Source organism: Pinus tabuliformis, chromosome 7 (genome assembly GCF_031772625.1).
Source record: "Pinus tabuliformis cultivar Carrire ecotype Pingquan chromosome 7, CPIR1, whole genome shotgun sequence".
NCBI classification, from domain to species: Eukaryota; Viridiplantae; Streptophyta; class Pinopsida; order Pinales; family Pinaceae; genus Pinus; species Pinus tabuliformis.
This window is the reverse complement of record NC_142293.1, coordinates 1,634,487,689-1,634,509,716: the sequence shown is the minus strand read 5'-3', so window position 1 is coordinate 1,634,509,716 and position 22,028 is coordinate 1,634,487,689. Positions and strand designations below refer to the sequence as shown.

Sequence of the window (22,028 nt, the reverse complement as noted above, 5' to 3'; positions counted from 1 at the left end):
TCAATGATCAGAGGAATGACAGGTAATGCAGGTTATCAAAGAAACGCCCGACTCTTTAGAGAAAGCAAGGAACCCCAAGTATGAAGAATAAAATGTTGTTTCTGAAAAGATAAAGAAACGTTATCTTGTATTGGCCCTCTCCTTTAGATTCTCTAGGAATCTGACTTATTGATTGTAGTGCTTCAAGGCACCTCATCAGATAGAAGGGTGCTCTCTCGAATTTGGTAGAGATGGAAACAACTGTGGGATTATACTTGGAGTCGATGCCACCTATTCCAGAAATAGTATAGGGAATGTTGCCCCTTAATTGAATAAGGGTAACTCGATTCATTTACAAGAACCTCTTTGATGAACCTGATCGCAAGAGAACCTGGTGTCCATTTCGGCAATGGAAGTCAAAGGTTTCAGGGTGGCATCCATCGATGGAAAGGTACGTGTTTGAAAATAGAATTTTCAAAGACGCTTTTACTCATGAGTTCAAGGTTGGCAATTTGTATCAAGTTGCAAGAAGTCCATTAGGGACCATGTCAGTTGACACCTAGCATCGGAGATCTGTGAGTCAGATGATGAAATGGATGCCTGAATTCAAAAGGAGCACGAAGGTACATATCTGAGATGTACCGAAGGAAAATCTTACAAGGGGACCATTCCCCTTGTGTAGCAAGTCCACAGGTTTGGAACAACCCGAGGGTTTTGAGATTCATGATCGGGAATGTTGACTGGGGAGGCAGTATGAAGGATGACTAGAGGACTTCTCAGTGTTGGTTCTCCTAGGGTTCTGCGTCGATATCATGGATGAGCAGGAAGCGGAAGTCGGTTGCTATAAGCACCGCCAAGACCAAATACATAGCTACGAGTATGATCTCGTATGAAGCTGCCTGGTTGTGGAAACTCTTCAGTGAGTTGTTTGTACACATGATGAATACCACCGTGATCCTCTGTGACAACCAAGGGGGGCTTCAATTGTTGAGAAATCCCGTATTCAATGATTGCTTTAGCAGATAGACATCAAATACTACCTTATCTAGGATATGGTATGTCGATGAGCGAGGAGGTTCCATCACATTGAAACTGATGTACAAGTCGCAGACATTTTTGTCAAAGCCCTGGGGAAAGGTCAAATCTGTGACTTTCCCGAACGACTTGGAGTCGTTGAGAGACCTTCTTATAAGGGTCCTGCATGTTGCATGCATTGAGCTCTGGGAGCTCTGGGGGGCTTGGGGTACTTACTGGAGCAACACACGACCATAGGGCGACTCACCCTCCCCTAATGGTGCATTGTGTACAGGGTGAATGGCTTAGCCTTCCCCTGTGATACCCTGAGGTGAATTAGGGACAAGATGATTAGTTCTCTTGTCGAGGCATCCTACCCATGTAGTCTGGGACTCATGGGAAGTACCTCTCATCTGATCAATGAGCAGGGAAATGGGGTTAGGGACCATAGTAGTACTATCGATGGACGCATCGTTGTATCTACCGTACTCCCTATGCTAGGATGACCTCCATTGATCTAGGATCAATGAAACTGATCTGGGATCAGTATGAGTGGTTTGAGACACTCTCTTTTGATATTGATCTAGGATCAATAAAACTGACTTCGGGTCAGTAGAGAATGGTATAAGGCATTCTCGATCAATTCTTCTTCTTCATGGTTCATCAGAGCAGAGCTCAGCAAAGTAGAACAAAGCAGAGCATAGTTTAGCAGAGCAGAACAGAGTAGAGTAGTGCAAGGCACTTATGGTAGACATAGTACAGTCGGACATATGGATCAGCAGATGGAGTTCTCCCTAGTTGAGAGTGAGTGTTAAAATTGGAAACTAGGGCCAAACTCCATGTGGGTCATCTTATTAATGGCAACTGATATTTTTCTTGGATCCCTCTCATCGAGAGGTGTAAGATTGATATAAAGATCATCCGATTCCAATAAGTATTCATGGAGATATGAATTTATTTGTGTTATGGGACAATTCGTCAAGGTTGGCCAACAACCAAATAAACCCCACATGTGCTCAACGTTTTAGTATAAATAGAGGTGCCTTGAAAGTCATTTGGACACACTCACTTGGGATCTCTTCCTCTCCAATTGTCTATGCATTTTGGTGGGAGGAGAGATCCTAAGGGATAACGCTGCCCTAATGGAGAAAGACTCTTCGCTATCAAAGGAGATGCCCTAGAAGTCTCTACGTTGTCATGGAGGACAGCCCTTATCTCAGCCATAAGGAAGCCCTAACGCTGCCCTATGGAGAAGCCCTATGCTAGCCATAATGATGCCCTAACGCTGCCATAAAGAGCCCTAGATGTGGAGAAGGAAAAGGGCTTTTAAGAAGCACCTACGCTACCCTATTATATTCAATGAATCCAGCCCTATGGACATTGTCCTAGATGTTAAAGTTTCTAAGTTTACTTAGCTTAGAAACCCTTCATGCACTCTTTCTGATTTATTCCTACCTACTTGTTATTTTTCTTTAACAAGTTATTTACAAATTAAATACTGAAAATAAACACTAGTGCATGCTCAACATATTACAGATCAGCAACTAAAAGAAACAAGAACAAACATACCACATGACACCATTAGTTTTGGACCAATGTCCCTGGAAAAACCCAATGCGAGAAAACTGGTGCAGCTATCTGAGGGTTTTCTTATTAAGCAATATCAGAGTACAATCTAGCTGTTGTAACTGGCCTACCCAACAGAGAATTTCCTTAACAGCTAGACCTCACAGTTTGAGAGAAATCTCCTAGCTGAAACCCTGGAAAACCCTTCCGACAGCTCCTCAACACAAAACTGCTTCTACAACCCCAGCGTCTGCCTAATCTAGACTGCATCAGCCCCTGTCTGTCTCATGTTGGCCTACGTCAACCTCCTTGGCTACTGCTGTGATCTCCCGGCACAATCTCTGCCTTCTCTGTTCCTCTGTACTCATTGCCCCTCAATTGCTCTCTCGATCATTGATTCTATCTCTCTTAGCTAACCCCATTCTAGAGAATAGAATGACCTATCATCCAACGTACTCTCCAAGTGACCCTCAAGCCTCCTCTTATACTTTTCTTGTTGACATTTCAACGGTCGAGATTAAGTCCCTAATCAACGGCTAAGATTAGATCTGGCTTGATCCATGTCTTTTGGACCACACTAACACAGATTCATATTAATACACATTAATATTTTATTTTACCTAAGTTTATACTTAGGGATTCCATTAAAATAATTAATTATTTTAATATCTCCTAATCTGTTTAGAATCTGCCCAAACCCTTTATGGGTATTGGAGATCTCATGTTCCCCAACATCTCAGCCAAATTTCGTGGCTAGAGCACATCAATGCTACCCCAAATCAACACTCCCTCTTAGCGAGGATTGTGCTCTAGCAATGCTCCTCACTAAGTATTACTCTGATCATCCGGCATCGGTACCTATGCTGATGTTAGGCCTTCCTGCCCACAATCCTCTGCACTTTTGTATCATGTACTGTTGCCCATGGTTTTGCCACTACCACTGCTGCATCTATACGACAACTCCCTCTGCATCTGTGTTGTTGCTATTCCTTTCTCCCAACACTTCATCCGCACTGCACCTCCTCTCATCATGCTGCATCGTGCTGCCCACTGCAACACTGCAACTTAGTTAATGAGAAGTAAGTAACTGATCTCCCAACTGACCTCCCTGTTGGGCTAGAAACACCCACTGATGCTAAAGCTCCCTCTGTCGTTGACAAGTGCTCCCTCTCTGACCTTTGCGCTGCTACAACAACTCCCTACATCTCGCACCATTTCACACCTCTCTGTGCCATCCTAAACTGGTGCAACACTCATGTGCCTCTCGCACCGTTGTAGCCTACTAGCCTTGCGTTGTCTCAGGACTCCTGCACTGTAGCTCTCTCTTTCGCTCCATCCGCAATGTCTCTACCCACTCAGCCAATACTGCTACTCCTCAACGGGGCTCCCGTAGCAAGGTCTAATCCAAGAGGTTGGGTACCTCGAGGATCCTACCCCTCATCGCCTGTAGTCCACCTGATTACAGCTTGATGTCTCCCCACTTATGCTCAAGTGGTGCGTGTGCACTCATGGCACAATCATCATCTGTCCAAACTTCCTTCTCTGCCCGTGTTGGCACTGCCTTAGTCTCAAAAGACTCTCCCTTATTCTTCTTCCTTGGGCACTGGGTTGCATAATGACCCATCTCCCCATAGTGGAAGCACTTGATCTTTGAGACCTGCTTTCCCTCAGATGCTAGGGCCACACCCTCCTCCCCCTGCTTGACCTTGATCTCTTTGTTGCTGCTACCTGTCTTTGACTGTCATCTGATCTCTTCCTGGCGAAGAGTTGCCTACATCTCGTCCCAAGGTGACAGAGTCCCTCTGCCTAGGATACTTTAGACAAACACTTCCCAACCTTATGAGACAACATTCAGGGTTGTCCTCACCATAAGCTCCTGAATCGGTGTCGCTCCTATAGCACAGTCAACTGGTTTCGAATCTCATTCAATCCTCTGAGGAAGGTGTCAATCGGTTGACCCTTCTTCATCTAATATGACCTCATCTGGTTCTCGAGCAACATTCGTCTCTACACAGAAGTATGCTGGTATAGGTTCTTCAGAGCCTCCCACATCTCAAATGTCTTTTCCTTCTCGGCTATATGTGGTACCACATGATCCTTAACCCCGTCAAGGATAATGCACTTGGCCCTCGCCATCGCCTCTTCATACTTGTCATTATCATTGGGGTCGATTGGGATAGTTATAACCTTCAAGGCAAAGTTCTTGACATGATTCATGTAAAGCACTGATAAGATTCTGGCCTTCTAGACTGGGAAGTTCGATGCTCCATCCAATCTATCCCGGTCTCTTACCCCATGTAGTGCCATGACGCTCCTCTACTTTCCTCCTGGAAGTTCTCTGTTCGACTCCTCTGAGTCTCTACTTCCTGTATGGAAGTTCTCTTCTGGACTCCCTCTGAGTCCTGATTTCCCTCCTAGAAATCCTTCTGCCACTTGTCGAGATGCCCCCTACTCTGATCGTCTTGTGCAACTGCACTGCTGATTTGGGTTCCTCGGCTAGAAACCCTCGATAACAGCGCCTCTAGCCCTACTCTGTTAGGTAATGTTCTAACTACAGTACCTCACCAGCTCCACTCTGCAATATTCCTGCTGCCTTCTAGATCCCAGCAACTTCCTCTCTATGAATTGTGTCAGCCCCTCTCTGCCTCACACTGCCTCTGCATCACCCTAGATGGGTCTGCATCAGCCCTGGGATGCCCTGCGTCAGCAACGCTGGCCTCTCTAAGGCTCTGCGCAGTTTCCAGCTTCTTCTGCGTGGCTCTGGCTAGCTTTTTGTCACACTTCCTTGGCTTCTACACTGCTAGAAACAGCTTCTGTCACCTCAAGACAGTTGTTTTCTGCTGCTATTGCTCCGCTCGGCTGATGTCTTTTAGTCCTCTTGTGATCTGCAATCACGCTTTGATACCATGTTGAAGTTTCTAAGTTTACTTAGCTTAGAAACCCTTCATGCACTTTTTCTGATTTATTCCTACGTACTTGTTATTTGTCTTTAACAAGTTATTTACAAAATAAATACTGAAAATAAACGCCAGTGCATGCTCAACATATTATAGTTCAACAACTAAAAGAAACAAGAACAAACACCACATGACACCATTATTTTTGGACCAATGTCCCTGAAAAAACCTAATGCGGGAAAACTGTATAGCTATCTGAGGGTTTTCTTATTAAGCAATATCAAAATACAATCTAGGTACCATAACTGGCCTACCCAACAGAGAATTTCCTTAGTAGCTATACCTCACAGTTTGAGAGAAATCTCCTGGTTGAAACCCCGGTAAACCCTTTCGTCAACTCCTCAACACAAAACTTCTTCTACAACCCCAGCATCTGTCCAATCTGGACTGCGTCAACCCCTCTCTGTCTCACACTGGCCCTGCATCAGCCTCCTTGGCTGCTGCGCTGCTCTCCCAGCACAATCTCTGCCTTCTCTGTTCCTCTGTACTCAATGCCCCTCAACTGCTCTCCCAATCACTGATTCTATCTCTCTTAGCTAACCCCGCTCTAGAGAATAGAATGATTGATCATCTGGTGTACTCTCTAAGTGACCCTGAAGCCTCCTCTTATACTTTTCCTGTTGACATCTCAACGGTCGAGATTAAGTTCCTAATCAACGGCTAAGATTAGATCTGGCTTGATCCATGTTTTCTGGACCACACTAACACAGATTCATATTAATACACATTAATATTCTATTATCCCTATGTTTAGACTTAGGGACTCCATTAAAAATATTAACTATTTTAATATCTCCTGATCTGTTTACAATCTGCCCAAGCCCTTTCTGAGTATTGGAGATCTCATGTGCCCCAACCTCTCCACCAAATTTCGTGGCTAGAGCACATCCGATGCTCCGGCAAATCAACACTAGAGGAGAATTATCTCATCAAAGAGAAGCACCTATGCTACCCTAAAAGGAGGCTCCTAGCCATAGAGGAAGAAAGGTTCTATTCACAACTAGCTGCTATCCTAAAGGTGCAGCATGATGATGAGATGCAGCATGATGATAAGTGAAGGAGTCACCTTGGAGAATCAGTTGAAGCAGCTTGTCTTCAACTAATCTCATGTATCATCTTCTTAGAAATGATCTATGCTCTTATCTAGATAAGTCAAAGTATTGACTTCTGTTGTAAATGTACTATCTCTCTCTATCTTTGTTGAACTATTGAAGAACATATAATAAGAATTGATCAAGGGTTTCTCCACATTGGTGTTTGTCCCTAGCTAGCGCCACATCTTGTGTCCTCTTGTCTTGGCTTGTCTTCTGCGATTTATGCTTATGTTCTATTTGCAGTTTACTTTAATGCTGATGCGATTGCTAATCTGGAAAAGATATTGAGCTAACTGTGAAAATTGAAATAAATTGCTCTAAGCATAGAATGTACCTAAAATTAACATCTTTTGATGCCTTTCCTTGCGCAAAAATCAGTGACGTCCTTATCAATGTATTCTCCACCATTGTCTAAGCACAACACTTTTATCCTCTTCCCTATCAGATTCTCAACCAGAGCCGTAAACTCTTTGAATTGATAAAAAAACCTCATCCTTGGTTTTTAGAAAGTAGATCCAAGTCTTCCTGGAATGGTCATCAACGAAGGTGACAAAGTATTCGGCACCACTAAGAGCTTTTGTGGACATGGGTTCGCAGATATCTGAGTGTATCAATCCCAGAACATGTTGAAATTTCTAAGTATTACCCGTTAGAAATTTTATCTGTCTTCTCTAGTTTATTTCGCCTACTTGTTTAATTACTAACAAGTTATTTACACATATAAACAACTGAAATAAATACAATACAGTCTCAACCATCTACAGATCAAGAGCTGAAAGAAATAGACAAACACACAAGTGACACCGTTATTCTGAAAGTTAAGACCCTCGCGGTAGTCACAAACTTGCAATTTATCTGTTGAGTCTTCAACGACCGAGATTACATCTCTAATCAACAGATAAGATTAGATTTGGCTTGATCCATGTCATTTAGAACCTTCTAACCCAGTTTTATATTAATACCCATTACTATTTGATTTTTCCCAAGTTTAAAGTTAGGAACTCCATTAAAAATATTAATTATTTTAATATCTCTTTGACCGGGTAGAATCTGCCCAAACCATTTCTGGGTCTTGGAGATCTCATGTGCTTTAGCCTCTCCACCAATTTTCATGGCTAGAGCACATTCGATGCTACCCCAAATCAGCAAAACACTCTTTTCCCTACTGTTACTTTTAGAATAAGCCGCTTTGGCGTACTTGCCTAGTGCGCAACCTCTGCATCCATCGTCTTGTTTGGTACTTAATTCTAGAACTCATGTGACGGTTCTTCTGAGAATTCTTAGAGCCCCATGGTGTAAGTGTCCCATCCTCTTGTACCATAGTTCATTCAAATCTTTTTCCCCACTGCTACCTATCAGTGCCATTCGAGATCCTAGCTATAACTTATACAGTCTATTACTTCTGACACCAATTTGGGCCTTCTTCTTCCAACTCGGATGTTTGACATTTACTTTCTTCCCAGCGAAGAAAATAGCATAGCCCTTGTTCTGTAACTGAGATACAAAGAGCAAGTTCATCCCCAATCCAGGCACATGCAACACATTGGTAGCTCGAAGCCGATCCCCTGCTTCTATTTGAAAAACTATAGTACCTCTTCCTACGAGGGTACATTTTGACTTATTTCCCATGGTGATTTGGAAGTTCATCTGTTCTTCTTGATAGCTCGAGAAACATTCTCGTATTCCTGTCATGTGCGCAAAAGCTCCACTATCAATATACCAAACCTCAGAGGAAGCAAAACTTGCCAAGCAAGCGACTTCTTCTTCCAGTCTAGAAGCTAACATAGAATAGTTGTGATCCATTATATTCTTCGTACTTTCCTCTTTCTTGGGAAAACTGTGTGAGTCCTGTTGAGTTGTTGCTCCAGCATCATGCTCCCGACTCATTGCAGATTCTCTAACCCTGTTGCCTGATCTCAGCTCTGATACCATGTGAAAATTCCTAACACGAAATTCGACTGAAGTAACTGATTTATTTCTCCTACTTATTTTCCACAATAAGTTATTTACAGAGCCCTTCAATAAACATAAAAGTAAATTCTACTGCAGTTGTCACATAATAGCATAAAAGAACAGTGAAATACAAGCACAACAATCAATCACATCAACATAGTTATTTTTGGACAATAGTCCCCGCAAAAACCCAAAACAGGAAAACCGGTGCAGCAGATGAAGGTTTATATATTATTCTTCAGCAACAATCTCTTTACAACGAATGATTTTGCAGAACATAGAGAAACCTCTGAGAAAACACCTGAGATAATTTTCCTCCTACCTTTGGAGAAATTCTGACACCCTAGAGACCCTCCGACCTTCATTGCGTCACCTCTACGTCATCTCTATATGAGGACTATGTCGCTTGGTGCGTTGCCTCTTTGAGTTGTCCCTCTGCACTGTCCCTCTGATGCACTGCGTCACCTCCTCCTTAGTCTTTCACTGATGATGATGCCCTCCTCTTCCTTCACCCTGAAACTCTCCCTCTGAAATCGAAGTCTTACTCCTTGAGAATCCATTTCCCTCAGGTTACTGAGTATTTGCCCGGTGTATCTCCAAATGATTCTCAAGTCTTCCTTTATACTTTTCCTATTGAGATATCAACGGCCGTGATTTAATCTCTAATCAACAGTGAAGATTAAATTAGACTTGATCCTCGTCTCTTAGAAGCTTTTCACCCATATTTTCATTAATACCCATTAATATTTTTATGTTCCTAAGTTTAGACTTAGGAAACTCATTAAAAATATTAATTATTTTAGTAAAATGCAATCTGGGTGGAATTTCACCAAACGATTTTTGGGTCTTGGAGATCTCATGTGTTCTATCCTTTCCACAAAATTTCAGAGCTAGAGCACATCTGATGCTACCCAAAAATCAACACCACATAGGGTTAGCATGCCCCTTCCCCTACCTGCACCTTAGGTCATGGCCTGGAATGAAGCCCAGAGGTTGATGCAGCGAAAAAGAAAGACAAAAGCATATTTGGCCACATTCAACAAGAAAATGTACAGCAAAATGCAAAAGATGGCCTAGGAAAAAACATTTTAGCACGTGGGAAAAAGCCAATACATGAGCTCTACCCCATTATCATGGCCATCACCCTGGTTCCTACAGGTTCTATGAGCCTTCTTCATCATATAGGAACACATGATTGTCCCAACCCCTAGTGGGCGATGAACCGCCCCACTTTAAAAGGGGGGATTCCAGCTACTATATCTCACACATCATGCTCTAACCCTTTGAACCCTGAGCAGTTAATAAAAGAAAATCATAAAAGGCAAAAGGCATATAAAGAAGGGTAGAAAAACCAAGGTCGGGGCACCTGATGTACCACGATTTCTCCCTCCTACACATTATAAACCCATAGTGTGGGCTTCCCTCTTATTAGCTACCCTTGTGCCCCAACATGTGACCGAGGGCTGCCCCTTCTCATCCCCTACTTCATTCACCTATATGTCACATGCCACCACCTTTTAACGGATGTTCCTTGATTATATTATCCCCTTTAGAGGTAGAAACCACCTAATACGGTTCTTGGTTAACCCATTTGAGGTTTAGGAGACATTGGCACATCCCGAAGCCCATTATGGAAGGGCAAGCCATTATGAAGTCCCCACCTGTGGTCCATGATTAGGTAAGCTCATTTACTCGATTTCTATAATGACTTGTTGTACTGGAAGGCTAGGGGATGCGTTGGTCTTATGCAGGATTGCAGATGGTTTCCATCTGGGGTTTGGTCTTCCTATATAGGCTCCTAATCCTCCAGAGGGCTACATTGGCAATGTAGGGTGAGCATTGAGAGCCACGAGCCTCCACAGCAACAAATTACACCCCATGGATCCCCACAACCATTCAGAGATTTCTTGTGGTTCACCTATTGGATGAGGAGGATGCACTTGATCCATCATGCCCAGTCGGCCCCGAATCTACACCATACACTTGGCAGATGATCTAGGACTTCCACGATGATGCAGCATCACCTACACCATCATCCTATCCCTTGTAGGCGATCTACAGACATCTTCGTTTGTTTGGAGACCCATGAGGACACTTGTGTGCCTCCACATGTCATTTGGAGCACCACAAGTTATTACAAGGGACCAACCCCTTGTCCACTGCTTTTGAGGGTCCTATTCTTCATTGTGGCACTCATGGACCTCATTATGGCCTCTTAGAGGGCCCTAGGACATGCATAGATTATTATTTGACCTCTTGAGAAGCTTGTTTTTTCATTTATGAGCTAGTTTGGTGGGCTTCCCATCATAAGTTGCATTATTAGCACATTATTTTATTTTTGGGGCTTGTGTAGGCCAAGGAGGCTAATTCCAACTCCTAAGTTGTGTATAAATAGGAGTGAGATGAGTTCATTTCTTGTCATCACTTTGGTTTGGATTTCTTATCTCTCTTTAGATTTTCACACTTCTTCTAATGATGAAATGGAGATTTGTGGATGAGTTTTGATGTATGGATATTGGTCTATCTTTTCTTGGAGCTTCTTTATTGTTAATTGTGAATAGCAGGATATACTCTATTACATGTAGGTACATGTTTTTGATGTTATTCTTGTTTACTTTTGTCATGTATGTTGGACTGGGATTTTCATTGTTCTAGGGCATAATTACTGCATGCATTTACTGCTTAATATTCTATAATTTGTCTCTATTATAGCATTTCTTTCAATGTATGGGCCATGTAATAGGAGTGAAATCTCATAGGGGTAGAATTTGACCTTGACAATCCATTTCTCTTGCAAATCGAAGTATAAAAGTTGCAGGGTTGCTTCTTCTTGATCTAGAAGGCAAACACAGTGATCTTGAGGACTCCTTAACTGGGAACCAAGAAATCCTACTCTTACCCAACATAGACTCCATTCTCCCAAATATTAAGGCATTGATCTACCAAGGGTGGTCACTAAAATTCACATTTTCTCACATCCTTCCGAGACTAGCCACATTAGGGTGACTAGGGCATCAATTTGTTGGCAACCTAGCCATCAAAAAAATTTGATCTCGTAGGGTCTCCTGCGCTGGCCTTTCCTCTATAGCCCTCCTCCAATTTTGAATCCCTTCCAACGGTGGAGTTGGAAGAAATACCAAGCTCTAGCTTTGGGATCAAAACTTGCCCTGCCATCCCCAAGGCTAGTACCTCATAGAATCAAGACGACATCTTCAAGTGAAATTCTTCTCTTGATCCTTCCCCCACCTTGTCGAGGGTAAGAATATCACTGGTTGCGTCATACCTTCCTCATATCCTAGACCGGGTCCACTTGGCTCTGAGTGGTCCCATTCCTTCAAGAACCATTCGAGATATCAATTCTAACAAGGATTTTTTGGATTGGGAAACTCCTTTACAAGCCTATTCCCATAAACTTAACCCTCAAAATCCTTTTCCTTTCCCTAGGAATACATAGTACCTTGCTTAGAAAGCAAGCAAACTCCATCCTTCAAACTTTTCCGAGAAAGGGTTTGGGTCACTCATACCAATTGACTTATCATCCATTAGTGACTCCACACATATTGGGTCTTCTCGTATCGGTGAAAGTCCATAAATAGAAGGGAGCCTTCGTTGAGGTGACAGTGGGCTAAGTCTCCATTTGTTGCCATTGGCCTAACACTTGCCCTTTAGGGATCCCCCACCTAGGTCCCCTGCTAGTTTGAGCGGTGACAGTACCAAGACATTTTTTATTATCTCAAACACTTGAGTAGTCCCAGGAACATTCCTGAGCATAAGTGAAGATCCTTGAGGCTGAGGGCCTCAAAATATTGTTTCATTGATCAATGTTTGGGATGGAGAAATCCTGATGGATTGATATTACAATGTGTTCGTAACTTCGTAAAGAGGAATCCCAAACCCTTATCAAAGAGTTTCACCAAGGCTTATGCAGTGGAGATCACATAGCGAAGACTACTATGCATAAGATCTTTAGGGGTGGCTACTATTGGCCATCAATTTTCACGGACGTTCACAGCTTTGTTAAAGAGTGTCAACCATGTCAATTCTTTACCAGAAAACAGAAACTGACTGCGCTCCCTTTACAATTGGTAGTGGTAGAGGTACCATTTCAACAATGGGGCTTAGATTTTATTGGAGAAATCAAAGAAAACTCTAGTAATGGCCATAGGTAGATCCTGATTGCCACTGACTATTTCATGAGGTGGGTAGAGGCCATACCTACCAAGAGCGTCACCAACCAAGTTGTCATTAATTTCTTAAAAGAAAAAATCATAACTCACTTCGGTATTCCCCTCAAAATCACTATTTACAATGCCCAAGCTTTTATTCTTTAAGGATGACAGTTTAGAGTATAGCATTGTTTTGTCCCATTCATCTAATTATTATCCTCAAGGCAATGGCATTGCCGAATCAAGTAACCACTTAGGTCCAACACTATTACATAGATCATCTAAGCATGGCCCAATAAAACATGAGTACAAGGAATCCACACTTTTGGCTCATCATGATACAATGATACAAATAATCTGCTCATATGATGGGTCACATGCGGAAAAAAAAAATATGAAGTACATTCACGTGAATCTGAGGTGTAACATACTTCAAATCTCATGAAGCACCCTCAACCGTGAAGTAAATGCTTTCAAAGAAACCCAAAACCTAACACAGACAATAAAGACCTAGTGGCACTCTGGAAATATAAGATGCAAATAAAGTAATGCGATTGTGAAAAGGAACTAAATAATTATAAAATCCAATGTTGTTAGGCATGCATTAAAAGAACAAAGAAATCATAAAATTAGGTGAAATGTACACATGAATGTATATGTGAAATGTATGAATGTAAACCTAAACATGCAGATGCAAATGTGAAAATAAATGATATCTAATTAAAAAGACAAATACAGTTAGACATGTATTATGGACTTAAAGAAATCATCAGCATAGATGTATGTTTGCATTTGCACTCAAACACCAAATGTATACATGTAATAAGAGCTACAAGGATTCTGATGCAGTGCAGATGTGGTTTTGTTCTCATCTCAAAATTTTCGTAACTGTTCCATCAGATCGACAAGAAACTTACCATCAAGGCTGCTGTTCCAACATCAAGAAAAGAAAGCCAAAAAACCTTTTCTTGTGGTTCAATAAAATCATGTATACGATTGACAGTGGCAAATGTCCAAGAACCTATCAATATCAATGGGTAATAGCCCCATCGGTTCATTGCCTGAAAAAGATATAGTGCACAACATTAAATCATCATTGAAGCTAAACTAGAACAATATCTCCTTGAGCTCACATACCTATATTTATATTTCTACATGGTTTTAACTTTTGAAATACATGTGAGGAAAAATTGTCTGGTAACAGTTCATATATCCCTTCATATAAAGTTTGCAATAGCTAACAGACTGCATATGATTCACAATGTCTTCGAAGTTCACTGTTCAAAGTTCAAAGTGAGAGCAAATTCATCATATTCAAAGGCTTAGTATATGATGATGTGATCTGTAGACAACATCAAAGGCTAGTGTGACGTGAATCTTTCTGACAAACCAAATAAAATAATCACAACTTAACAAAGAAGAGATAACAAAAATTAAAGGGTAACAAATAAATACTTCCTTCTTAAAACATTGTACCAGTATTACAACTTTTCTGAATTGATTTCTAGCAACATTCCAGAAATTATGCAGGAATCTCGCAGTAAAATATTCTAGATGAAATTTACATCTATGTTTCTTAGCCTGTTCAACCAATATACGCATTACCAAAACTTCACAAAGGCTGAAGTCAACTGTGCGTAAGCCTGCACATGTAAACTAAGTTATCGCACATCGCTCACCTTCATATCAACCCTTGAATTGGTTTGTTGTTGCCGATCTGACATGCCTGCTGCCATCTGCCAGAGGATAAATATACACTTAAAATTTATGGCCAAAGAGACACTGAATTTGCATAATGATTAGAACCTTAGTGTAATGTCAGTCAATGAATAAGTGGCTTGAACAATTTCTATACAAATAGAAAAACTCTTTGGGCACAGTAATCTTATCATATTTTCATATTGTCAAAATGGCATCTAGTTGAACACTTAGCAGCCAGCAACTTGGACACTCGCAACTGCTTAGGACAACACTAAACACCATCTGATCGAAATTTGAAACACTTAAGAGTGAATGCACTACAGAACAAAACATTAGCATTTGTTCCTCCAACATAATAGACACATAATGCTCATGCATGTAAAGGAAGCAGTGACCCAATAAAAACAAGAAAACAAAAATTCATATTCGTAAGCGTAAGCATGCCCATCATTATCATCATGCATTACATGGAAAAATACCATAACAAATAGTAACTGAATAAAACTAATTACAGTAACAACCATAAGTCCATCAACACATAATTTTTAGTGGGAAACACTAGTATAGGAAGAAAACCCTACTCTAAAGATATGTCTTCATTGTCCAAAAAGACATTACAGTACAGGACATGTTCTCTCAGCATAATCACTTGGATGGTGTCCCTGTCCTCAACTGTGCCAAAGCGTTTAATTGTCCAAGCATAAGGACATCAACTCTTTTGCCACACATCTAGTACTCCACCTCTACTCTGACCTCATCCTCCTTGTTACCCCTCAGATTGCATGAAAGATAAATTTGTGATTTTCATCACATGACAGGATTTTTGGAGTGACATATTGGGATGCTAGTGGGACACAGAGTTTAACAATTAACCAAATGAATCCCACAAAAAATATCACATAAAATGTAAAGGACCTAATAGCTTACTAATGTAATGCTTTAAGATGACCATTCCTTAATAGAACATAAGATGACCATTCCGTAATAGAACATGCACATACCACAATAATCCACTTAGATGCCAAAAATATTAGATATATGTGGTTTAAACTCAAATCTTATTCATTATATTCGCATGAGTAAAATCCAATTTTGTAAAATATTGATTATTGTCCCAAATTTAGTTATAAAAACTTGAGGAAGTAAATTTAGGGTAAGCAATAACATCTAATAGATCCAAAATGTGTCTTAAATACAAATTCAAGTCAAAGATGAACACATCAGATGCAATTGAAGTAGAACAAATCTTTATGTAAATATGTCAAATTAAGGATAATTCAAAGTTGTGCTTAAGTGAAAACAAGTCCAAGGTATGACTTGGCATGTTCAATTACTGAATTTGATTTATGATATTACAGTGAAAATTTCAAATTTGTAATTAACATGAAATCAAAAGTGCTTATAAGAACTTTAACCAAACATTTAGCATTAGATTGTTAATTAGGAACTTAAAGATATTCAACTTAAATATTAGAATATATCTCTATATCTCTATTTAGTAATGCTCAGTCTTTTAGATGTTTCTATTCTTATTCTTTTAGCAGTTTCTTAGATGAAACTGTTTGTTCGATATTCTACATAGAAACCTGATGTTTCTATTCTTGTAAATATCTTTGTATTATCATTGAGCTGTTTGCTCCATGTGAATCAATTCATTGAACATTCTTTTATGGTATCAGAGCAAGGTTAAGAGATTCTTCTTGAAACAGTAATTCTCTTTGCATCGTAATCTCTTGAGTCCTTTCTAAGGTCGAGCCCTCTGTAAGCCAGGCAGCCTTCACTGAGTCTTAGCCTCGGCTTTGCTCGCTGTGATAAAAGCTTACAGTCGTCCATCTCGATACAGAATTGGATTCTTCTCTTGCATGATCATTTTACTAAGGAAATAACTTTGTGGCGGCGACTGTTTTCGTGGAAGCGGAATTTTTTTTTGGCTGGCCAGTTTGCTTGGAATATTGAATCCAGCTATTTTCTTCGACCACATCGTGGAATCCCTCAGCAATCGTGATCCAGGTGTTTTCTCTCGGTTTATAACTTATTTGTTTTTTAAAATCGGAGTCGTGGTCTGAAAATTTGATCTGCGGGCAACTGTCTATTTTTTATTTTCAAACGCTGTCAAAACAAGTGATATACGCTTGTGATATTTTCAAACGCTGTCAAACTTGTGATATACGCTTATTGATTTGAAACCCGAGGATATTTGAAACCCGTGCATGGTATTACAATTAGAACTCTTAGATATAAATATCTGAATCTCTGTGGCAGAGATATCTGTCAAACCCGTGGATATTTAAAAACCCTGTAATTCGCGTGTAACTTCAATCTCGTGGATATACGCGTGTGCTGTGAAACCCGTGGCTCTAGATCTGAAACTCGTGGTTCATTGTAACCTGTGCAAACGCCGTTATATTGTCACAGTCAAACCCGTGGATCTGAAACCCGTGTTTATAACCTGATTTACGTAATACGTAACCTGATGTTTCATTCGCGTGATATATTCTTTGTCATACGCGTGTTATAAAACCCGTGGTTCATTGTAATAGCTGAGACGGCCGTGAGTCCGAGGATTTACGAAACCCGTGTTTATAAAACTCATCCGTGTGCTATATTCTCTGACATACGCGTGGTTATATTCACCTGTGGGTTTTATATATTCATATATAAAATAGCTGAGACGGAACGTGCAGTTTTGATAACTCACGTGGTTCAAATTTCAAATCATATGACCAGTCGCTGAGCTGAGACGGAACGTGCATAGCTCACGTGGTCCTTTTTTCAAAAGCATATGACCTGTAGCTGAGATATTTTTGTGTGGGCCATTTTGATACCTGAGGCGTGTATATATATATCCGTGGTGTTTGCTGACAGTGGGTTACCATTCAGCAGAAGTGTGAATCTGAGACAGCACATGTGGGTCCATTTTTCATCATTTGTATTTGCTGTATTTGTGGTTCTGGTTGCCGGCAGTGGGTTACCAATCAGCGGAATTTTTTTCTTGTGATCCTGGCAGTCTTCATTACAAACTCAGAACTGTGACATCTGTTTATTGCATCAGTATACTCTTATGGTAGACCGGCATTTTCTTGTGGAAAACTGTATTCTCAGAACTGTATTAGCAGTATTACTATTGTTTTAGACAGCTGAAAGTCTGTTCTTTAAATTTTCACCAGCATAAGCAGTCAGCTACTTTGTTCTTGTGTGTCATACTTTTGTATTCTCTTTGTGAAAATGGCCACACTTACCAATCTGATGTTAGAAGGAAATCAACGGTTTAATGGCAGCAACTATAACATTTGGAAACAAAGACTGCTGACCATTTTTGAGTACAGGCGTCTTGATCAACTCATTTTGGGCAAAGAGCTTCGTCCAGGTACAGCCGGGACCGATCAAGATAAATTTGATGATCGAAATCGAGAGGCTGTTATGCTTCTCAAGCTCTCTGTTGCTGATGATCAGTTACCACAGATCCCTTCTGGCAAGACAGCTGCTGAAATCTGGCAACAGTTGAAAGAATTGCATGAGACATCTGATAAAAGCAGAGCTTTTTTTCTCAAAAATCAGTTGTTCTCCATCATGATGGATGAACATATGTCTTTACAGGAACATCTCAACAAAATTAAAGACATTCGAGATCAGCTCGACGCCATTGGTCGGACCATGGAGGAAGAAGATATGGTAGTCATTACCCTGAAGAGTCTACCAAAATCTTATGAACACTTCATTGAAACACTCAACATTACAACCACAAATGTTGATCTGAAGTTTTCAGAGTTATGTACCAAACTTCTGCAGCAAGATAGGTGGAAACAGCAGTTTGGTAGTAGTACTTCATCAGTGCCCTTGGAAAATGCATTTGCTGCAAAATATCAGTCCTCTCAGTCTTTTCAGCAGAGAGGATCATCTCAGTCTTTTGATCCTAACAGGAAGAAAAGTGTACAGTGTAATTACTGTCACAAGTTCGGTCACATGAAGAAAGACTGCAGGCAGAGGATTGCTGCTGAACAAAAGAAACAGGGAGGGTCACATCAGACAGCGAATGTTGCAGAACATTCCGAGCAGACAGATTCTGCCTTTTACGCCTTTATGGCTAAAAGGTCTTCAGAACATGTTCCTTCCTCTGCATGGTACATTGATTCTGGTGCATCACGCCACTTCTCTCACAGGCGTGACTGGTTTATTGACTTTTCACCTTTCAGTGATTCAGTTGTATTTGGTGGAGGTGAAAAGTACACTGTTGCTGGCAGGGGTACAGTTCAAATTCAGTCTGGTGGACGCACGCTCATATTTCTAAATGTATACTATGTTCCTGGTATGGAGATTAATCTGCTCTCTGTGAGTCAGATTATGAGGAATTCTCCTCAGCTTGATGTTGTGTTCAGTGCACACAAGTGTTCCATCATTGACAGGGAAACCAGTCTGACAGTTGCTACTGGCCTCGAGGACCATGGTCTATACAGGCTACTTGACACCGGTGACTTTCCAGAAGTGGCACTAGCAGCTCGTGTCTCTCCCATCAGTACTCTATGGCATCAGCGATATGGGCATCTCAATATGCAGTATCTCTCTCAGCTCTCTCGGGAGGGACTTGTGTCAGGATTACCTGATATTCAGACTCAGCAGTTGGGGGTATACAACGCCTGTCAAGCGGGAAAGCAACATCGGTCGTCATTCAAAACTGGAGAATCTTGGCGCGCATCCCAGGTACTTCAGTTATTTCATGCTGATATTTGTGGTCCTATGAATACAGCTTCTATAACTGCTTGCAAATACTTTTTACTTATTGTAGATGACTTCAGTCGAAAGATGTGGGTGTATTTTTTAAAAAATAAATCTGATGCTCTTAGTACCTTTCAGAAGTTTAAAACTTTAGTTGAAAACGAATCTGGTTGTAATATCATGACCCTTAGGACTGACAATGGGGGGGAATTTTGTTCCTCAGCTTTTGCCAACTTCTGTGATATTCATGGCATCAAACGTCAATTCACCACACCTTACACTCCCCAGCAGAACAGTGTTGTCGAGCGTCGCAATCGCACGGTTGTTGAAATGGCTCGTTCCATGTTACAACACCGGAGTGTTCCAAACAAATTCTGGGCTGAAGCAGTATTTACTGCTGTTTACCTTCTTAACCGATCCCCTACTCAGGCTGTTAAAGGGAAGACTCCTGAAGAAGTGTGGTCTGGTCGTAAGCCTAAGATCAGTCATCTCAAAGTTTTTGGCTCAGTTGCATATGTTTGGATTCCATCTGCTAAGCGATCTAAGTTGGATTCCAAAAGTCAGAAACTCATGATGACAGGTTACAGTGATCATCACAAGGCTTATAGGCTGATAGATATAGCCACTGGTCGACTTAGCTTCAGTCGAGATGTAGTATTTGATGAAGACAGAGGATTCTTTCAGTCTTCTTCTTCTGAGCAGCGTTCTGAGGATCCGCCTCACAGTGTTCTTCTTCCAGTCAGTCCATCTGATGGGAGGGATGATGTAGCATCAAGATTTGATACTACTCTATCTGAGCTCCCTCCAGAAGCTAATCCCCCTCTTGCTGTCCCTATTGCTCTTGAGTCTGCTTCTCTTCCTCCTGATATTGGTCCCTCTAATCCTGATATTGGTTCTTCTTCTCTTCGGCCAAAATGGTGGGCTAAAACCATAGGTGATCTTCGGGATGATGAGCTCCTTGAAGGTAGAACTTCTAGGCATAAGAACAGACAACAGTCTACAGTCAATTTTGCTCTTATGGCTAACCTTCACAGTACTTTTGAGCCTCAAACATATTCAGAAGCTAAGGGTATATCTGAGTGGGAACAGGCTATGGAAGCAGAATTTCAGAGTCTTCAGAAGAATCACACATGGACTCTTTCTGATCTTCCTGCAGACAAAAAACCCATAGGCTGCAAATGGGTGTATAAAGTCAAATACAAAGTTGATGGAACCTTAGACAAGTATAAAGCTCGGCTTGTGGCTCGAGGATTTTCACAGCAGGAAGGCATCGACTATGAGGAGACTTTTGCTCCTACAGCCAAGATGAGTACTATCAGGCTTGTGCTTGCCCTAGCAGCTCAGTTCAATTGGAAAGTTCATCAGATGGATGTAAAAAGTGCTTTCCTAAATGGTGATCTCCAAGAAGAAGTCTACATGATGCAGCCTCCAGGATTCAAGGTTGCTGGTCAAGAACAGAAAGTGTGTCGGTTAGTTAAAGCAATCTATGGATTGAAACAAGCTCCTCGGGCTTGGTACATCAAAATTGATCAGTATCTGACAGATCAGGGTTTTCAGCGGAGTCCATCTGATGCAAACCTGTATATCAAGCATACTGATGATGATATCTTGTTTGTAGTTGTCTATGTGGATGATCTTATCATTACTGGCAGCTCTGCACATTTGATCCATGGGATCAAACAAGATCTATGCAGAACTTTTGAGATGACAGACTTGGGACTTCTTCATTACTGTATGGGGGTTGAAGTGTGGCAGACTGAAAATCAGATCTTTCTTTCTCAGTCCAAGTATGCCAAAAATCTTGTGGAAAGGTTCAGAATGCAGGATTGCAAACCGGCCACGACTCCTATGGAACCAGGGCTCAAACTTTCAGCACAGTCATCCTCTCCTCTTGTGGATGAAACTTTATTCAGGCAATTAGTGGGCAGTCTCATCTATCTTACTGCCACCAGACCTGACATCAGTTTTGCAGTAAGCTACATTTCTCGTTTTATGTCAGCTCCTAAAGCTGATCATTGGATAGCAGCAAAGCGGGTGCTACGATATGTGCGTGGTACTTCTGATTATGGCCTCTTATATACTCACAGCTCCACTCCTATTCTCAGTGGCTACACTGACTCTGACTGGGCCGGTTCGGTTGATGACCATAAATCTACAGCTGGGTATGTGTTTAGTCTAGGATCTGGAGCTGTTACTTGGACTAGTAAGAAGCAACAGGTAGTGGCTCTCTCCTCAACAGAAGCAGAGTATCGGGGAGCAGTTAAGGCCGCTTGTGAGGCAGTTTGGCTTCGTCGTATGCTTGCAGATATGCATGTTTTTCAGACAGGGCCTACTTCTTTGTTTTGTGATAATCAGGGAGTGCTCAAACTTGCCAAGAATCCTGTCTTTCATGAACGAACAAAGCATGTGGAAACTCACTGCCACTACATTCGACAGCTGGTTGAAGACGGCCCTGTTCAGTTGCACTATGTTCCCACCACAGAGCAGCCCGCCGATATTTTTACCAAGCCTCTTGGTCCTGATAAATTTGTAAAATTTTGCGGGTCTATTGGTGTTGTAAATAGATTAAGCATTAAGGGAGGGTATTAGAATATATCTCTATATCTCTATTTAGTAATGCTCAGTCTTTTAGATGTTTCTATTCTTATTCTTTTAGCAGTTTCTTAGATGAAACTGTTTGTTCGATATTCTACATAGAAACCTGATGTTTCTATTCTTGTAAATATCTTTGTATTATCATTGAGCTGTTTGCTCCATGTGAATCAATTCATTGAACATTCTTTTATTAAAAACATTCCAATATGATTGCAACAAATATAAATAAAAGATTATCAATATAAAATAAGATAGACTTGAACAAAGGTAAATCCAACTTACTCTTTTAT

The 22,028-nt window shown here is 41.1% G+C and overlaps 1 protein-coding gene across 4 annotated transcripts in view; it reads right to left on the bottom strand.

The window, feature by feature from the left end:
* The window catches only part of GCR1 (G-protein-coupled receptor 1), a 308,068-nt gene that overhangs the window by 44,318 nt on the left and 241,722 nt on the right, over positions 1 to 22,028 (bottom strand). For 3 of the 4 annotated variants that reach the window (XM_089460197.1, XM_089460198.1, XM_089460196.1), the window contains 2 exons: positions 14,409 to 14,465; positions 13,647 to 13,790 (listed from right to left, as the gene is read on the bottom strand). In XM_089460197.1, coding sequence (XP_089316323.1) covers positions 13,647 to 13,790; positions 14,409 to 14,465 — 201 coding nt within the window. The remainder of the gene's footprint in view (positions 1 to 13,646; positions 13,791 to 14,408; positions 14,466 to 22,028) is intronic. The other variant, XM_089460199.1, reaches the window with a different exon arrangement.